At 43.8% G+C, this 19,908-nt stretch overlaps 1 protein-coding gene across 9 annotated transcripts in view; it reads right to left on the bottom strand.

The window, feature by feature from the left end:
- GRIP2 (glutamate receptor interacting protein 2) overlaps positions 1 to 19,908 on the bottom strand; it is a 490,758-nt gene that overhangs the window by 16,080 nt on the left and 454,770 nt on the right. For all 9 annotated transcript variants that reach the window (XM_043519666.1, XM_038410475.2, XM_038410476.2 and 6 more), the window contains exons 15-19: positions 15,483 to 15,549; positions 14,099 to 14,244; positions 13,662 to 13,806; positions 8,336 to 8,475; positions 4,637 to 4,813 (exon numbers count right to left, since the gene is read on the bottom strand). In XM_043519666.1, the coding sequence (XP_043375601.1) occupies positions 4,637 to 4,813; positions 8,336 to 8,475; positions 13,662 to 13,806; positions 14,099 to 14,244; positions 15,483 to 15,549 (675 nt within the window). The remainder of the gene's footprint in view (positions 1 to 4,636; positions 4,814 to 8,335; positions 8,476 to 13,661; positions 13,807 to 14,098; positions 14,245 to 15,482; positions 15,550 to 19,908) is intronic.

The raw sequence follows: 19,908 nt of genomic DNA, 5'->3' as shown, positions 1-19,908 counted from the left end.
GCTGTTGCCTCCCTTCAATGGGGAGACAGGCCAGTTCCTTTCTAACCAGGGAATCTTCAGGCTGCATGGTTCTCTGCCTTCAATGTATTTCCCAGCACAAAGCTGTTATGCAGGGATACCGGCTTGCTTTCTCATCAGAGATGGTTAACAGGTGTAATAGCTATACTAATAAAAGTAGCACACAGCACTTCCTGTGCAAGCCTACTTTATTCTGAAGGTAAAAAGCATTACATAAAAAATAAAAACAGACGAACTTTCAGACATGTTAATAAGTTTGCAAGAGTTAATCCCAACCCTAACATGGAGTTTTGGGAGGATCCATCCTTCAAACCCCCACCCAAAGGTGATTTTTGTGCTTATCCATTCATTACAGCTTCAGCTCAGAACAAGCACCCAGTCCTTCCAACCCCACCTCTCCAAGGGGGTGACTTCAAAGGGTTGATAAAGGAGGAAGTTCATTAGCCTCCCCCCATACCTGGTAGAGAAGGTACATGCAATGCCACAATAACCCATACACAATTGCATTTTTAACATAATGTACCCAAAAGGTATTAACCCTAATTCAATAAGGTTTAACTTAATTCCATAAAGTTTGTTCAGGATAACACGGGATATTGTCAATCTGCCACAGACGCAAGGGAAAGAAAGCCATAAAAGCAGGACAACACGAGTTTAGAAATAGCAACCAAATGTTGCTTTTCACATTTTAAAATCTTTCATGGTGAATGGAACTCTCACTTTTCAAGGAACATATCCATGCTAATGGAATCCACTGGTTGGTACCATCAGAATCACCTGCCTAGCTACCATTTTGCTGCAGAAAATGTGAATTCTTGTTGGAAGAGAGTAAGGTCTGGTCTACATTTAAAAATTAGAATGATCAGCTATGTCACTCAGGGCTCTGAAAAATGTTGCTGGGCTGTGGTTAGGTTGACCTAACCCTGTATGCAGCTGGGTCGAGGGTGTGACCCCACAACCTCCTAATGACAACTGGCAACGGGGCACAGAGGGGTTATAGGAATCTTGTGAGTCTGATCTGTACATTCTGTTCACCACAGAATGCCATGTGAGGTCTGAAACAAACCCCGATGTCACACTGATCATCAATATCATTGTGAAATACATGTTCAGATGTTGTGTAAGGCAGTGCTACTCAAAGTGGTGGTCCGCGGACCGGTGCCAGACCGCGAGCCATCGGCTGCCAGTCTGCGCCCACACTGGAAAAAAAAATTGCCGGTCCCCCACATCAGATATCTTGAGAAGCACTGGTGTAGGGAGTTATGTATAGACACTGAAAATATGTTCTTAAAGTCTGTCTGGGGGGGGACTGGTCATCAGCAAAGGCAAAAAACACGTTCTCTGCCAGACAAGAAGATGTTTATTCATTTACATATTTACATGTAAATTGAGCATTGCCTCATTCACAACAGGTCTATCACCAGTCTGAACTGAAGACAAATGAAAGATTGTGGGGTCTTCAGAAAGAAACTAATAAGGAGAGAAAATCAGCAGGGGTAGGGGAGAGAACCCCCATCTATTAGGATACATATCAAAGGTTTGCTCTACTGTATTTTGGGAGGCAAACAGGACACCATGGCACCCTTCACTGAGGGGGAAAAAAGGACAGCGATTTTGCTTCATGGGGTCTCAGCCAGGCTTGGCTGAAAACTCTGGCGAGAGCTTTGGGTGAGATAAGCTTCTTTAGACAAGAGAGTAACTTGTCAGTTAAAGTTTAGTCTCAAAAAAGTGTGTATTGATTTTGTTTGATATATCACCATTTGTTTCCAATATTCTTTACTCACTATACCTGAATCTCTGGTCTTTGACAATAAAACATATTTTTGTTTTCACTTTAAATATACCTAAGTACTGTGGTGTTAAGCCAAGTGATGCTCTGGAATTGAGTTTTACAAGCTGGTGCGTACTGTGGGCTTGATCGTTCTGTGAGAGTGTCCATGGACAGAGGAGGGGCTGGACTCTGCAGGGAATGCTTGGAATAGCCGGGAGTTGGAGTTCACCTATTGCTACCTGCAGAGAGCCTGGCAGGCAGAGCTTGTGCTGCCCGAGGCTGTTGGTTTCAGGAAGCTGGTCCACAGCAGGCACAGACAAGACAGCTTCACGCTCTAGGCAGGTGATGGTGAGGTGCTTCCTACCCCTGAGGAGCACCACAGATGGAAGAACTCTTCTGTAGACCTAGCTACTGCCTCTCAGAGAGGTAGATTAATTACTCAATGGAAAAATCTCTTCTGTCCTTGTAGGAAACATCTACTTTATGGCACTACAGTGGCACAGCAGCACTGCCAGAGCTATGCTGCTATAAAAGCTGTAGTTTGGACATACCCTTAGACCTTGATCCGGCAATGAGTGCCCCAGTACAGACCCCTGTGCCTGTGAACAGTTCACTACAGGGTCAGGGACTGCAATTTATCTGGAGGAGACATGAAGAAGTGTATCTAACTACAATATACACATGTAAAGAGAAGCTGGTTCATAGCTAGGACAAAGCAGTATAACCCCTATGTGCACATTAAAGCCCCACTGACCCTATATACGATTAACTCCTCCTTCCCCTTCACATAGTAAAGATGGAAATATACAAGCTTCCCCTATTCCTTACACTAAGAATAATTCTTCACATACCAAGCCATTTGAGAAACAAAGATTTGATCGCCCCGGAGCAGCAAGAAACTGTAGGTCTCAGGGGGATGAAGCAACATAGACAGTGACTTTTCCAAACAGAGCATTCATTGGTAATTTAGGTGCTGTCGGCAAAGAAAATAAACTCACTCGCATCCCCTCCCCACCTTCCTCACTCCCCGGCCTATTCAGTGCTTTTTTCAGAGAAACTCTAGCAGCCTTTCCAAGAAAGGCTGCACACTGCCATACAGGCTTTGCCAAATCAACAGGAAGAGGTAGCGGAGCAACACATAATTAAAGGAGATTTGACCTCCTGGACAGCCAAGAGCAATGGAAATGCCAAGGGACAATGCCAGTAATTCCTATGAAAATGCCAAGATCCATTATTTTTCTTAGCCAAGTGTTCTCTGTGCTTAAAGGTTAAAACGTTCCAGAGAGAGTGCCCCAGAAAATACTTGCCAGCAGCTCACAAAAGCCGAGAGCATCAGCCATTTCCTGGGTCAGGAGAACATCATGGTCCCTTTGCCCAAACCTCTATGGTGCTACGAGTCAAATCCCCCCTGAGTGCATTAGGGCCAGAATACAGCAATATATCTGGCTGTCAACCTGGGTGTTCCTGAGCTCTCTCCTTCCATTCAGTCCCATAAGCACAAGTGTTTCTCTGGCTTTTCTCCTGGGAAATCCAACATAAAATCCTACTGCACTGGAGCCCCCTGGTGGTATGTTCATGACACAGTCTAGTGCAACAGCCTCACCCAAATCCTTCATATGACAGAGCTATTTTGTTCAGTTAACAGCTGTGAATGGTAGGTACAAATGGAACATGAGATACATTTATTTAATCTGATCCTGTGCTCTTATTTTGCTGAATGGGCTTCACAACCAGCCCTATTAACCCTACCCACACACACCATGGCATCAGCAACACTTCTGGCCCTGCAGTGACTGAGGACAGGTTCTTCACTATTGCTACTCAATGCTTCTGCCCACCAGGCAGTCGAGTCTACTTCTTAGCATCCCTCTGTCCATTCCATACTCACTTCAGCCAGTGTCGGTATAATGTGATGAAGCGTAATGCAATAAACAGAAAATACAAGAAAGTCCCTTTTAGCCAAGCTGCTTTTTGCCTATGGCTCCATCTCCTCTAGATAGTGAGTCTCTCCTTTCGTGTTTGTGAGAGCCAACTGTATTGCTTTACTCTGCAGTATCTTTTGCTGTTATGCAATGGTTTCATTAAGTCCTTTCCCCCAGTGATTAGGGAGAGATTCTAATATATTGGTTTCATTATCCCTAATGCAGATATAAAGTGACATATTTGCAGAGGTTAGAAAGATCCGAAGCGATATTCATACTTCATTGAACAAGGTATTCAGTGCATGGTGAACCCAAGTGCTACTAATTACACAAAGAGCTTATAGATTTCAAGCAATCTTCCATACTACTGGCTAAAACAGATAATATTTCGAATGGATGAAAAAAACCCCAAGCATCAGGTGCAAAAGCTATTTAAAAGTGGCATAATCCAGAAGCTAAAGAAAGTGGTTGGGTGTCAACAGACTTGGATTCTATCCCCAATTCTGTCATTGACCCACTGTGTGATCCTGAGCAAGTCACAACCTCTACTGGCCTCAATTTTCCCCATCTATAAAATGGAGATAATATTTATCTATCTTTGTAAAGGACTTTGAGATTCTCAGGCTAAAGGCACCATACGTGCAAAACAACAATAGTAGAACTAGAAATGGCAGCAAGTGCTTGCTCGGATAAGCACCCAAATGTTGGTGGCTCTTCAGCCTCTGCTCAGAATTGTCCTGGAAATCTTGCTTTACATCAGGCTGAAAATACCACAAGAACAATCCTGTCCATGGTATTTCAGCAATTCAATGCCCCAATGCAGCCAAGAAATCATGCAAGAGGGTCAGGCTCAGTCTGAGTTTGGGGCAGCTCTTATTATATCCAGCTTGGCTCCCACATCTACAATAAAGAGACCCAGACTCACCTTGGCTTCCATAGCCTGCGTCAATGCCCGAACCATCCCAGGATTCCATAGTGCTGTCCACGCTGGGGATGGTGGTGGAGTAAATCTCGGAGAGTTTGCTAGTTTTCTGAGAGTCAGTCAATTCATCTTCTGGGTCACTCACTTCATTCATACTCCCCGACTTCTTGGGATAAGACCCTGGAACCAAAACATGTCACTTGTTCTTAGGCATTTTATTGAGTATAGGTGGGACGCATGTTACTTGACAAAGACCATCAGAAACTAAAGACCTGTTCAGATAAACGTATTTACAAAGGTGGTGGGCAAATGTCAAAGAGGAGTGTATGCTCAGATATTTGAGCAAGCCAGAGCAGAAATATCCACTTCCTGCTTCTTGGAAAAACAGGCCTCCTATGAAAGGAACCATCATTCTTAACTGCCACCTTTATATTTTGCTAAAACACACTAAACTTCACCACCAGGTGGTCAACTGGTATTAAGAGTAGATTCTTGGCCTTGCATATCTTCTGAGGAAGCTCTTTGGAACATCTGTATCTGAAAAGGGAGACTACTATTGGACAGTTAGAATGACTCCATACTTATGGCCTTACAATGACTGCTCTCACAGAGTCCTAAACAACTGGCCATCTTTTTATGTTGTGCATGTTCTCATATACATGTTGTACATAATAAACTAATCACTGGGATTTTTTTTTTTAATTCCAGAATGCAGACTTGAGAGCTACGCTAAATCCCCAAATACACCCCTTCCTCCTTCTGGAGCAGCGGAGGGCAAACTATGGCTCGTGGACCGGATCCAGCCCATCAGGGCTTTCAATCTGGCCCGTGGGATTGCCAGCCCCATGGCGCAGCGGGAGGCTAAGGCAGGCTCCCTGTCTGCCCTGGCCCCGCACCACTCCCAGAAGTGGCCGACACCACGTCCCTGTGGCCCCTGTGGGAAAGGGGGAAGAGGGCTCTGTGCCTTGCCCTTGCCTGCTGGCACCACCTCCTGCAGTTCCCATTGGCTGGGAACGGGGAACTGCGGCCAATGGGAGCTTCAGGGGTGGTACCCACAGGTGAGGGCAGCGTGCGGCGGAGCCGCCTGCCCCACCCCACCCCACCCCAGGAGCCACTGCCAGACATACTGGCCCCTTCTGGGAGAGGCATGGGGCCAGGGAAGGCAGGGAGGCTGCTCACCACTGCCACCAGGAGCCGTTCAAGGTAAGCTTCACCGGACCAGACCCTGCACCCCACACCACAACCCCGTCCTGGGCCCACTGCTGCACCCCAATCCCCTGCCCTGAGCCCCCTCGTGTATCTCACAACCCTTGCCCTGAGCTCCTTCCTGAACACTGCACCCCCTCCCATACCCCACACTCCATCCTGCACCCCAACCCCCTGCCCCAGCCCTACATTCATGGCCTTGCATACAATTTCCCCACCCACATGTCGCCCTTGGGCCAAAAAGTTTGCCCACCCCTGTTCTGGAGGCTTTCTACACACATCATCACTGATCAGATTCACCTCAGATAGGACTATTCCCTATCTGGAAGGGCTCAGAGACTTCTTACCCCCACGTTACTTAGATTAGACAGAGCTTCAGTGCAAACAGTTTCTAACGTGGTTTGCCAGCATGGACAGGACCCAAACCGTGTTTGAACAGTGGTCTAGCATGTGATCTGCGTTTTGGACACAATGGGTGGCTTCACTGTGTTTGAAACCATTTTAGCAAGGTTATCCCATGGGGATACAAACGCAATGTGGACAGGAACCTAAGCCATCTGGTTAAAGTAATAACATGCTGGAAGGTGAATTGAATTTAAATAAACTCATAATGAACCATCCCCCCTTAGAGGAGAGGGCTTGAGGAAATTGTAACTTGGATCAGGATCTGAATGTCACAGCTCAGGCAGGCCCCTCTCTTTATATTATTTATTTTAGAGATAACAGGCCCTATTACCATTAGATTATACCTCCTTTTTAGCAGAAGCTACTGATGGGATCAGCTTCTGTGTGTTATGATTTAACTTTACTGAACATCTCAGCTTGTTTGCACCACCGTTGCCTTCCATCCCCAACATTTTACCCTCAGTGCATCAGCATTGTCTATCGAATGAGGACAGAGGACTAATTTTGCCAAGCAAAGTTTATTAGCCTTAAAAAGTCCTTGCATCCCAAGCAATAAAAGGATTGCTTGCTATGATTAACCTAAGATTACCTTGAGATTTCAATTACACAGCCTTTATACTTAGAATGGTTAATGTGAAGCCACTTTTCTGATCACAATTTGGCATTTCTTCAACTATTTCAGTGACCTACAGAGAAAGCACCCACAGAGCATCATGGGCAAAAGGTTTGTTTTGGAGAAGGCCCTAGAAGTTTGGCCTAGCAGATTGATGCTGGACTGGGACTTGGGACACCTGGATTAAATTCCCAGATCTGCCACTGTTTTACAGGCTGACCTTGGACAAGCCACAGCTGTCCCTATGCCTCAGCTTTCCCATCTGTAAAATGGGAATGATGATACTGACCTCCTTTGTAAAGCACTTTAAAATCTACAGAGAAGAGCTAAGTAAGAGCAAGGTATTATTATTTTGTCAAACCTCTTGGACTTTCAAATCTAGACTGGAATAGGCTTCCCTGGAAGAGTTTCTGGTGTTTCCTGCTATTAAGTAGAACAGGAAGAAACCATCTCTCCCATGGCACTTCCATATCTAGCCTCAGCCAGCCCTAGGAAGTGCAAAGGCACAATAAAAAGGCAATACATAATGTGGGAAGGAGAAGGAAGGATTAGAGACTGGTCACAATCTTTTTGGAAATTGATGGGAGGAGTTTCGTGTGGTTTGCATTTGGCAGGGGCCCTGGAGGAGAAAATACTTTTAAAACTTACCCAGATTAATATTTGTTAGCAGGGACAAGATAATCCATTTTTAAAATGACCTGTCTGTCCTAGATACGCCGCCTCCTTCTTTAATGCTACATCAGAGTGGAATGACTTCAAAGTTACATAGAGGAAAGTAGGTGGGGGGTAGGGTGGGGAATTCGAATATAAAAAGAAGGTAGCTTTGAAGATCTTAGGACCACAAGCTAGGTGAGGCTTTTAAAAGGATAACAACCAATGTGAAACCGAGTCAGTTTCAAAAGGAAGAGTTAAAGGTAGTTTTTTCAGGAACTACACCAGATAATTTTTGTAGCTTTATAAAAATCACATTTTTAATTTTAAAAAGATTTCTCTCCGCCCTCCCTTCTGCTGTGCGAGACACGCACACAGATGGGGAAAACTGAAACCACTGACACAAAGAGTGCTATCTTGAAAAGTACATTTTAACTAATTATACATTTTCCATCTAATCTCTTTTCACCTCTAGTCAATTTAGGTGTTACTTGGAATGGCAGCAAGTTAACATTTGCAGACCGAGATGCGATTATTATTGCTGATTGTGTCCCTTTATATATAATTTTTTTTAAATAAATATTTTACTTTTAGTAATTATTTTCCCCAAAATTTCCCCCCAGGCCTTCCTTTTCAGATCTGGATATATGGGCTCTGCAGCACATTTTACCCCTAGACAGCCAGGTAGAAGAACACTAGGGTGAGGAATTAAATCCAGATTCTCCTATAGCATTGCAGAACACTACCTGCTGCACCATGAGGCCAACCTCATTTCTACTGTAGCTGTAGACTTTGGACAAAAAGGTTGCAAAGGCTTCTGCCCTTACTTTCGGTTTGTTTCTTGATCTTCAGCGTTACAGTCTCTCCAGCCATTTGGAGTAGGTGGATGGCTTCACTGAGTGGTTTGCCCTTGAGACTCACATTATTAATAGCTAATATCCGGTCACCCACATGGATTGCTCCAGTCCTAAAGAGGAAAGACACAAAGTTAGAAACTTTGAGGAAGGTTGCTGTCTTCCCTAATATAAGGGTCGTTAGCAGATTGCTTTAAAATAATGGTGAATTAGCCTTCAGTACTTTAAAAGAGCAGGGATAGTGTCTTCTTGTACATGGAGTGTGTCTATCATATTATGGATGACAGCAGAATACTAAATCAAACATCACTAGGAATCTCTCTATATAATGTCCCAGTCACCATAATAGCTGTGAATCTGTAAGAGTGCAAATGAAGTTCAGCTTTTAATATTGGCAGCTCCTATAACTAAGTCAAATCTGTATGAAAAGCACACAACAATTCCCAGTGTGTGATTTCAGTGAATACTCATGCATGCAACTTTAACATTTGTTTCCACATTCATGGAAAGAACACAGAAAGGGGCAAAACCAAAGACAAAGCAAATTACTTTAAAAATTCAAACCAACATATGTGCAAACTGTTTTGCTTGGCTCGCTGAGTTACCAGCCTTGATTCAGCAAAGCAGGAGACTAAGCAAAAAGGACTTATGCACATGTACTTAGATGAGTGAGGACCACACTGCTGAGCTTCTACTGGAAGACATTTGGTTACAGCCCTAAAAGTTTTTCCACGGTTAACTTCTGCGATACAAGTTTTCAGACTTGAAGAATGGCTACAGTTGGCTTCAGCTTGTTGATTATACGATGTGGAAGCAATAATGAATCATGCCAAGTTTCACTCTTTATTGCTCAATTATTGCATTACTAATCTACAACAGTGACACATGTTCACTTTGCATCTGCCACAGATTGTTGCGCTGGCTGGCAGCTCCGGTAACTGTGGGAAATGCAACAGTATACTCACCCCAACGACTGGCAATTGGGAGGGAAGATCTAGGTGCTTGTTGGATCTTACTTATGGTACCAATGCTAATGCTCCCTAATGATAAAAGTCAAAAGAAGCAGCTTCTTTCCCCAGAAGTTCCACAATTTTTGGCTATATCATGGGAAACTTGTGACTGAATCAGAAAGAATGCAAGTCTGGAACATCACACCTTTCTACCAGAGCTGGAGTTCTCAGCTAGGTCACTTTCATTCATTTAGTAAATTACATTTGACTGCAGTTCCTCTAAATACAAGCTTTTTGCACTTTGCCAGCTACTGACAAAAGCAGATACTCATTTCCTCCTTTAAAATCACATGCTGTTACAGCAAAGACAAATGAAAGTTGAAAACCACCACCTGTCAGTTTTAAAAATCTATTTTACAGTTGCAAAGGTGCAAAATTAAGCCATATTTTTGGTAAGATTTTTCAGCTGAAGTACACTATTTCTCTAATTGGCCACCAGATATCCCTGTAGTTCCACTCAATTTCCACTGAAAAACCCTTGGGGAAAAATTGAAGTCATTCAAGTATATTATCGATTCAAACTGGATCTGGAGTATCTGCCTTAAAGTTTCATCTATACAGCTGAATTTTTTTAAAAAAAAATATTTTAAATGGTAGCACATTACAGCAGATGCTTAGCTTGCTACAGTAGTTCTAACACTTAGAAACAACCTTTCCTAGCAATGAAATCAATCACTGAACCATGAATGGGACCAAATTCCCCCCTCCCTCCCACACCATAAACCAGCCTAGCTAGAAGTAATCTGAGTAATGTAACTGTGTATAAATTGGTTAAACAACTCAGCAGAAGGAAGAAAAAAAAAGTCACAGTTAGCAAGGTCTTTTCCTCAAGTATTAGGAAAAGTAAACCAAGCCACTCAGACTACCCTGGGTATGGAGACAGACCGAACCAAAGGCTTTCCTCCTAAGCAGCCACTGATCTAGCCTGTGCCATAAACACTTCTGCAAGGGAGAGGGAAGCTGAGCTGGAGTTAACCCCTTGTTAACCAGAGAGCATGTAGGTCCCAATACCTGTCTCATACCTTCCCATTTATTGTGAATCATGCTACCCTTTCCTTTAATGCTGCTCCAGTGCAAAACAGTCTACAGAGTTTCTGCTGATGACACGATAGACACATCTGCTGCCAGAACCAAGACACAGAGGATTGGTTTGCAGTGATAGGGTCCTGGCTCCAGCAGGGGTCTGATGTGGATCTGAGGCAAGGCAGCTTTGCACTCCACTGGAGGGTATTCAAAGAGTCCATCCAAACCTGAAAATTCGGGCAGTGAGACACATGACACTTCCTGGTGACCAATAAAAACCCTGGCCAGGATCTCACCCAAGTAGTGCTGACCTGACACAAGCGTTCACCAGTGTGTGAGTTTAGGGGTGGGGAGAAAGCTTTGCATTCCCACAGACTGTGGCTGCCCTCGGGTAGTGCAGCTGTGAAAATGGGCATAAGGATTAATGGTGGGAGACGGCTGTTGCTTCACAATGACCCCGTTATCCTGAATCCTCCTCTGTAGGTTTATACCAGATCAGACGTTTGCAACATAAAAATACTCAAGGTTGAGATAAAACGAGTCACTTGAATCGGAGCCTTCTAAGCCCAGCCAGGCAGTCGGTCGCCCAGTATGACATATACATGGCAGATCCTAGAGAACACTCTGCCTTCCCCATTATCCAGAAATCTGTAGCAGCTGCAGTCCAACTATGGGGTGAATCAGCCAGAACATCTCCATTGTGATAATAGGAAACCCATCCACTGCATGTTGTGATGTCTACTGAGCAGCATGCTGTGCTCCTGCAAAAGCTATACATAGGGTTGGGGTTGGGTTTAGCTCTGAATTCTCTATAAGCTGATGGTATAGACATAGGGACCCGGCTCGCCTCTGGGGGCCCGCCTCATTTCCAAGAGGCATCATGCAAAGGAGGAAGGGAAGGAGGATTGCTGGCTGCTGGGAGAGGGGGCAGAATAAGATGCTTGGGATTAGCTATTCCCATCCTCCTTCTCCCTGCCAGCCCCCTCCCAAGATGTGACCTGGCAATGCCTTCCCCCCCCTAAATTCCTAGCCCCTCTATCGTTTTGGGAAGGGCATCTTAGAACAACTATATTCACCCTACCCTCCTGGCAGACTTCATCCCAATCATTCCCGAAAGGAAGCCAAGGTTACACAGAGAAGTCACTGCTGTGACTTTTCTATTTTATATCTATGCTGCTGCTATGGACAGGCATTTCTTTGTTAGACTGCTACAGTACACACACTAAATGACTTCATTGCTCTCCTCAAAGGTTTTATTTCTTGCTCTGTGCCAGTACCAATCAGAATTCAATATCACTGCAGCCCTTGCCTGCCCTGTGTGACATACAGTTCTTGACCAATCAGCTGTGCACATCTCCAAGGAATGAGGGGAACAGCCAGGAATGCTGTACAAGGGAAGAGAAAGCATTATGGGTATAAGATCACTGTGTGCTGATCCCAATAGTGTTCCACCTTCTCATACCAACACTACTTTATGCTGTGCAGAATGGTCGAGCTTCCAAAAACAATGCAGAGTTTTTCGCCTGAAAAAAGGAGAAAAATGCCAGAGTCCATCAGGTCCACTGAGGACTTTGCTACTGATATTCATTTTACATGGAAGACGCACAGCTACTACGATGACGGGCGGCTGCATAAAGTCCTAAAATAAAACAAATTAAATCAAGAGGTAGATAAAGCCTTTGGATATCGCAATTTAATTCCACATCTCTCTCTCTCTCTCTCCTCCTTTCCCAGAGCACAAAATTGATCTGCCTTCTGTACAAAATGAAGCATATTGTTGGAAACATTTAGCTGGTACCTGCCAAGTGAAAATGAACGTCAGAGGTAAGTGGAGAATTTATGTGCAGATTTCCTCTAAAAACCCAGCTGCAGGAGAGAATCCAGCACAGAAAGAAAGATGAACCAAGTTCAGATCTGGAGTGCACGGGTTTGAATTATGCCAACCTCTAGCACCTCCCTAATTTAGGAGCCTTAAGAGACATTTTTTGATGCTTGCTGCAGCTCTACCCTTCGTGCAGAAGAGGGCTCTGCAATCCTACAGAAAGTAGTCAGCAAGATGCTTACCTATGCGCCAACATAAAAAGAAGAAATTAAGATACAAAGTGTGATTCAACTCCACTTTAAATCTACATAAGGAACAGTTTATATTCTGAGCAGCCTCGAAACCCCCCAATTATTTAGGTCAGCCTCCCTCCCCTCCATCTTACTGGTTGTTAAAACCAAAACAACAGCCACATTTACATTGTCTCGGAGTGTACTTACTGTAATGCTGTCCAAATCTAGACCTAAACAGCAACAAAATGAGCAGATCCATTCACATTTGGATCCAGCATTCGAACCAAAATAATGGAAATCTAGCAGGGACTGTGGTAAATGCTTCTGGGATTTGTAGCTTCAGCAGGTAGTACTAGCAGCAGGGAGTGCTGGTACCACACTCACTTGTGATTAGGCAGGTTTCAGAGTAGCAGCCGTGTTAGTCTGTATTCGCAAAAAGAAAAGGAGTACTTGTGGCACCTTAGAGACTAACAAATGTGTTAGTCTCTAAGGTGCCACAAGTACTCCTTTTCTTTTTGTGATTAGGCAGAATCTCCAGAAACGGCTCCCCAGATTAGATGAGGTGGTGGTAGCCAGAGCTGATGGGTCAGACTCCTAATAGAAGTGGAGGTGGAACTAAAATGGAACCACAGCTGGGATTTCAGGGATGATGCTCTGGCTGGTTGCCAGGTGAACACTGTGTAGGGACCTCAGAGGCATGAGTGGAGAGCATTACATGTACGTAGGTATGATAATACTTTGCACCTCTATAGCACCTTTCCTCTGCAAAGCTAGGTCTGGGGACTCTATGGACTAGACACTCATTCAAAGCACATTAGACCAAACATCCCTTCCTTTGCTTATTTCTAAATTATGCAATACATCATGACCTCCTCCAGTTTCACCGTAAACCTCCATCCTGCTGGGGTTCCTTTGCACCAGAGACAACGTGCGTGTATAGGGAGGGACAAGTGGAGCCACCTGCCCCTCCAGATTGCTCAGTCACATGGTGTGGCCAGGCCCCCCCGTGGGGCAGCTGAGTTGCAAGGGGCAAGGAGAGGCAGCTGCTTTAACTGTGTTGGGAGAGGCAGGAAGAACAGCTGGGAGCTACGGGGAGGGGCTGCTGCTTTCCAGGAAGGGGGACTGTCAGGGAGCAGGGCATGACTCAGCTATTCCAGGGTTGTGTCCCCCCACTATCAGCAGGCCAGGGTTGTCTTTGCTTTGCATCTCACCTTTCAGCCAGCCCTCGTTTAGTCAGGCCTGAAATGACGATTGGATCGAAAGGTTCCTCTGTTCCGGAGATCGTTATTCCCAGAGGGCCGCCATACCTCTTTAGTTCTACTGTGTAGATAATAGCACCGGTTGTCTCCTGCTCATCTGAAATGGGAAACAAGGATGCTGGAAAGTATTTTAAAAATAAATAAGCCATGAGGAAAACTCAGAACATTTAGAAGCGAAATCCTGAAGTCTCCTGTGGTGCACAGGATGAATAGGATTTAAACCTTCCATGCCACATTTAAAAGAAGAAGGAGGGGAAAAAAGATGCTCTATAATCAACTGGAAAGTGGTCAGCAGACTGACTGCTAGCCTCATCTTTGTTCTTTCGCATTATGTCTGGGCAAATGTCATTAATATGGTCAGACAGTGCTTTGCATCAGGGTTTCTATACCAGAGTTATCTTCATCCTTCCTAATCTTCAATTTGACTAGGTCTTCGCACTGCCTCAAAATCTGCACTGCATCCTCCATTGAGCAGTTGTCAAGTCGGATGTTATCGATGGCTAACAGCTTATCCCCCGGCTCCAAGGTGCCTGTTCTGTGTGGAAAACGAACAACAAATCATCATTTCGGTTAATCTTTCAGATCTTCTGACCATTCGTTCATTTTAGGAATTAAGGCAACAATATTGCCTTTTATCCTCCAAGACCTCCTAGAGATGCCCATCGGGACAATAGTGGGTGTGGGTGCAATATCTGGGCCAATCTAGAGAGGTGTAAAAATATTCGCATCCAACCCCATACCTGCTTGGAACAGACCACTTGTGCCCAATTTGAGGCACAGTGTAAGGACCTGATGTTCAGTGCTTTCTGGAAAGCAGTCTTCTTTAAAGGCATCTCAGAAGCTGCACTAGTCCTTTTGGTAGCCTTGGTTTAGATGTGTTCAGGCCCAGGTTCATAAAGGCTTAGCTAATAAGGTTCAGCTTACACACCAGTTGAGATGCACTACTGCTTCTCTCTCCCCACAAAAGCTACCCTTCTACCTTAGTGGCCTCCTTTGTTTCCCCCCCATAAGACATTCAAGGTAAGGAGTAGGGCCCCCACGTTCATTGGACGGCAGATGACCAAGAGTGACTGGATGTGTGGAGGAGTGGGAAGAGTCCTATTTGTGAGGCTGCTAGGATTTATTTCATTTGTGCTCCATTGAAGCTGCAGCAGTTTGCTGTAGCAGAACGCAGCATGCAAACACCTTTGAGAACTGGTCTATGCAAACCATGCAGGGTTCAAATTAATCCACAATGAAAACTTCTCCAGCAAGAGCACTTCCAGGACAGGTTGGGAAGGAGTTTGGAACTAGCTGGTCTTCAAGAAATAGGCCACTCCCAGATTTGTATATAAAAACTCTGTCAGTGTCCTCATAAAACCACTTACTCTACGGAAGGGAACACTGTACTCTGTTCACCTGTGCAGGAGACACTTGCACACTGCGACAGAGTGGCTGACAAGGCATGGCACTTCATATAAGGGGTCTGATGAGCCACCTTTACTGAATGCATTCCCCTTAAATAGAGAGAAGGGGAGGTAAACATCCACACACAGAGAGGCCAGCTGAACAGCTTTGGCTCCAGATCCAGAGCTAACTTCTTTGTTGGCTTAATTCCTTTGACTTCAGTGGAGTTATCCCAGCAGAGAATTTGAACCCCAAACTCTATAATGAACTGAACCAAACCTCTGTAACCGACCTCCCCTTGAACTTTGATGTATTCCAGAACCAAACACTGTGACTTAGGCCTCTACATTGAATTACTATTGTCATACAGTCAACTGCTGCACTCACCTGTGAGCTACACTCCCCTTCTTGATATCAGAGATAATTAAAGGCTCACCAGGCTTTCTACTTGCAGCTGCAAAAGAGATGCATGTATATAAAACACACTTCAGAGTAAAAAGAAAAGGAGTACTTGTGGCACCTTAGAGACTAACAAATTTATTTGAGCATAAGCTTTCGTGAGCTACAGCTCACTTCATCCAATGAAGTGAGCTGTAGCTCACGAAAGCTTATGCTCAAATAAATTTGTTAGTCTAAGGTGCCACAAGTACTCCTTTTCTTTTTGCAAATACAGACTAACACGACCGCTACTCTGAAACACTTCAAAGTGACAGCCAACGGGAGAAAAAGGAGTTACAGGGAGGGGAAATTTACATTAATTTGACACAAGTGCAACTTCACACTTGGAATTTATAAAAGACAGACCTGCAAGAATAAGGGTTGGGCTCAAGCAATTTTTGCATCCTGTCTAAATTAGCCAGCTGGCTCCTTTTAGCCTCTTACAGAACAAGGTGATGAAACTGTGGAATCAAGTGATTCAAAGCAAGGGCTTCTAATCTCTGTGTAGCTCCATCTGCCTGAGTCTAACACGGATGTCTACACCTTCCACAATGTGTGAAGGCCACGCAAAGTGAGCCTCACAGAGAGGTAACGAGGCAGCTAGAAGAGAGGTTGCAGTTGTTTCCTGAATATCTCACTGTACATTATTATTATTTGGGCGTTCTGAATAAACGTGTAATCAGCCTGGAAATCTGCTTGATCTGTTAGTAGCTGGCAGTCACGTAAGTGTTAAATAGTCCTTCTCCCCCTAGATTGTATTTAAGAAATTAGAATTCAGAGAAGTAGGTCACATCCAAATCACAAAAACGTGGCCATTCTTAATATATGCGTTCATTGAGCTGAATCCCTCCAGTACAGAGTGTCCTGTAACTTGTAGTTTCAGAGTTCAATGTTTCTGGCATTAGCCCGAGCCCAGGCCTAATTTGTCACTTGTTACTTACACGAGCTTGATGCAGATTTAACCCACTGGTATGACGCAGTGGAGGATTTGGCCAATGATCTGTATAGGACAAGAGCATGTGATGACCATGAATCAATCCCCCTACCAAGACATGCATCTCTGAATTCCCACCTAGCTCGAGATGCTGATAGCAAGAAAAAGCTGTAGATCTAGCATAATGCATAAGATGGTCATGATTCTCTCTCTCTCTACCTCATCTGAGGTAGTTAAGCCAGTTATGCACTGGGTCTCATTTGATTCAAATTTATGAACTACAAAGCCTCTGTGCTTAAACCTGGATCTAGCAGAGAGTCTTTATTCGTCCACCGATTTCAACATAGCATTGTTAAAAAATTTAATAGTTAGCATTTAGCCATTAAAGAGTGGCAAATCTTTTCATATTCAGGCAGCGTTGCGGCTGCATAAATTCCCTACCGAATGGTTCAGCTTCATTAAATCTGCTGGAGACAATTGCCTAACATGTTGTCTGTACATTTTCTGAATTTTACAGCACCTTGACCATAAGAGGGGTGAAATACTGCTCCACTTGACGTCAATGGCAAAACTTCCTTCACTTCATTGGAGCCAGGATTCTGCCCATGGTGCTGCAGAAAGGGAGTACACACAAGCAGAATTTCAACTGGCTCTCCAAACCCCAGGTGTTTTTATAGACTGAGAGGGGCCACTGAAAGCACAAGGATGAAGAGCAGGGGGACTGATCTAAGAAGCTGAACTCCAAAATGCCAACATTTAAATGAAACAAGATGGGAGCTCGCTGCATACCAAGACCTGACCTACCTCCCAACATCTTTATAAAAGGTAATCTGCAAAGCTTTTTCAAGTTTGATAATTTCAGCTCATGAGACTTGGGGTCCACGAAGAGCCACTTCTGCTTTATTTTAGTCAAAGCCTGCATTTTCATGATTATTTACATTAAAGATAGTGGCTGTGGGCTCCCATCCCCACTCAGAAAAACCCAGGTAAGAGATCTGCCCCCTGCTGACCTCACTGCTATTCACATGCCCAAAACATATGCAAATAGCATTCTCCTCTCTCTCTCTTTCACACTCTCTGCACTTACACATTGCTACATTGCCTTGGTTACAGCTGCTATTGTCTCCCAAGGGTGGTGGTGGTGGTGGCAAAGAAAGCTCAAAGCCTACAAGCATCTCAGTTTACAGCCAGGGATGAACATGTTCAGGATTTGTGATGTCACTATTCCACAGAGAATGAATTTACATGAGCTCTGAGAAAAAAAAAAAAAAACAAAAAACAGCAGCCAAAAAGGAAATTCCAGAGGAATCCAAAGACAGGAAAAGTTGGTCTTTTTTTTATTATGGCCTTAATTTATTAGTGGGTTTTAAAAACATATGCGAATATGAAGCTTGTTAGAAAAAAAGCTTTGCAGGTCACTGTTAAGGATATACTCTGCCTGATTGCACAGTCATCTGTATTTAATAGTGTCAAATGTCACCTATCCATGCTCAAGCACATCAGAGAACTAAACACAAGTGAGAGTCCTGTGCTGTAGGAGTGCTTCTGCTGAGTGCTATAGAACCTAAAAGAGCTGTCCTCACAGCCTCTTTGACAATGCACTGATGCACATTCCATGCATCTGGTATCTGCAGACTGAGTGCTCTCCAGTTCCATTTAGAGCCGGAAGCTAAACCGAGAGGCTGTTTGATTGCTCTAATTCACTAAGTGGTAGAAAAAGAGTCAAGAAGGAAAAACAAGCTAGTATCTTGACTAGCATAAAGACCCATCTCCATTATAAACCCAACCATGAAAGGGACCAAATTACCACATGGTTGTATTGCATATTATTAAACTTGGTTCCATCTTGTTATGCAGACTGGATCTAATGGCGTTTTAAACAGTATCCTCAAACCAGCTTCCTGAAACACAATTGTGTATTGACCATCGGGGACGGGGGAACAAATGGAGACAAGTGTGCTGTAAGTAGGTTTCCCACTGAAGTGCCCCATTGTGTGAACAGACACCTGGGAACATGTCCTGGGAGGTCCTAGTCTTTGGGAGAGTCTGTTGACAAAGAGGCTCAGATCCATGCTGCCTCACAAGATTGGGAGAAGCCCCTGTAAGCTTCCACAAGCCACCTCATTGTTCTCCTTCAAATCCCTCCTTAACACTCTTCTCTGCCATAATACCTATAAAAAACACACAACAAAAACAACCCTGCCAATGGCTAGGCGACTGGCACGCGGAGACCTCTGCCTGTCATGCTGAATAATATTTTCTCATTGCTTCCATCTATACCATCTGTTGTCTCTTGTCTTATACTTAGACTGCAATCTCTTTGAGGCAGGGATTATCTTTTATTGTGTTTGTACAGCACCTAGCACAATGGGATTCTGGGGCATGACTCAGGCGCCTAGCTGCTACTACAACAAACAACAAATAAATGAATAGGAGTTTGGGGTGAATACATTTCTTTTGTGGTGTTTTCCTGTGCATACCATGTGCTTTCCCTTCTGTTACAAGGTCTATATAAATATTCTTGTTTTTATAATCCTTTTGTGGTTTTTAATAAAGCCAATTTCACCCCTCACCTTGTGTCTGCTGCATGTAATCATAAGGAGAGGATGCATAGTCTTGATCAATGTACAGCCAACTAAAATGAGGGTTAGTTTAATCAATTACATTTCCCTTTAGAAATACATTTAAAAAATACTGTGATAGGACTGACCGCATAGCTATCTGGTGGTATCAAGCATTTGCCAGCTGTATTCACAAATCCCTATAGAAGCCCCCTGCCCCCAGGGCCTTCAGCATCTCCCCTTTTGCCCCATCCCCTGCCTTATGATCTGTGCAACATTTTGTCATAGCTGCTGTCCTTCAAAGAGAAGCCTAGACTAGATCATTCTATAGCTGTAGCTCACGAAAGCTTATGCTCAAAGAAATTTGTTAGTCTCTAAGGTGCCGCAAGTACTCCTTTTCTTTTTGCGAATACAGACCAACACAGCTGCTACTCTGAAACCTGTCAACAATAGGTGTCACTGTTGAGTGAAGCAAGACACTTCCCACTTCCAGAATAGAGTATGCAGTACAATAGGATAGTCTATCCTCCTACTGAAATATATTGCTTCCTAAAAGAGAATTGATCTACACTAACAGTTTAAATTACACTTTTCACATACGCTTGCTGATATTTAATTTAGATGTAACCAAACAAGTCTTGTACATTATTTTACATAATGATAATTAAAGAGGAACCAAATTAAATTTTAACAAACTGGTAGGCCTTCCAATTCATTTTAAATAATCAGTTTGGCACATAACTGGAAATCTTTACAAAACCAACCTTATTAATTCTAAATAAGATGCAACAGCTATAGAAATGAAAGGCTTGTTAAATATAATCTAATATGCCATAATCACTTTGCCCCAGTGATGGCAAGAGATACAAGCCTATTATAT

This window comes from Dermochelys coriacea, chromosome 7 (genome assembly GCF_009764565.3).
Source record: "Dermochelys coriacea isolate rDerCor1 chromosome 7, rDerCor1.pri.v4, whole genome shotgun sequence".
Taxonomy (NCBI): Eukaryota; Metazoa; Chordata; order Testudines; family Dermochelyidae; genus Dermochelys; species Dermochelys coriacea.
This window is presented reverse-complemented; position numbering and strand designations above follow the sequence as displayed.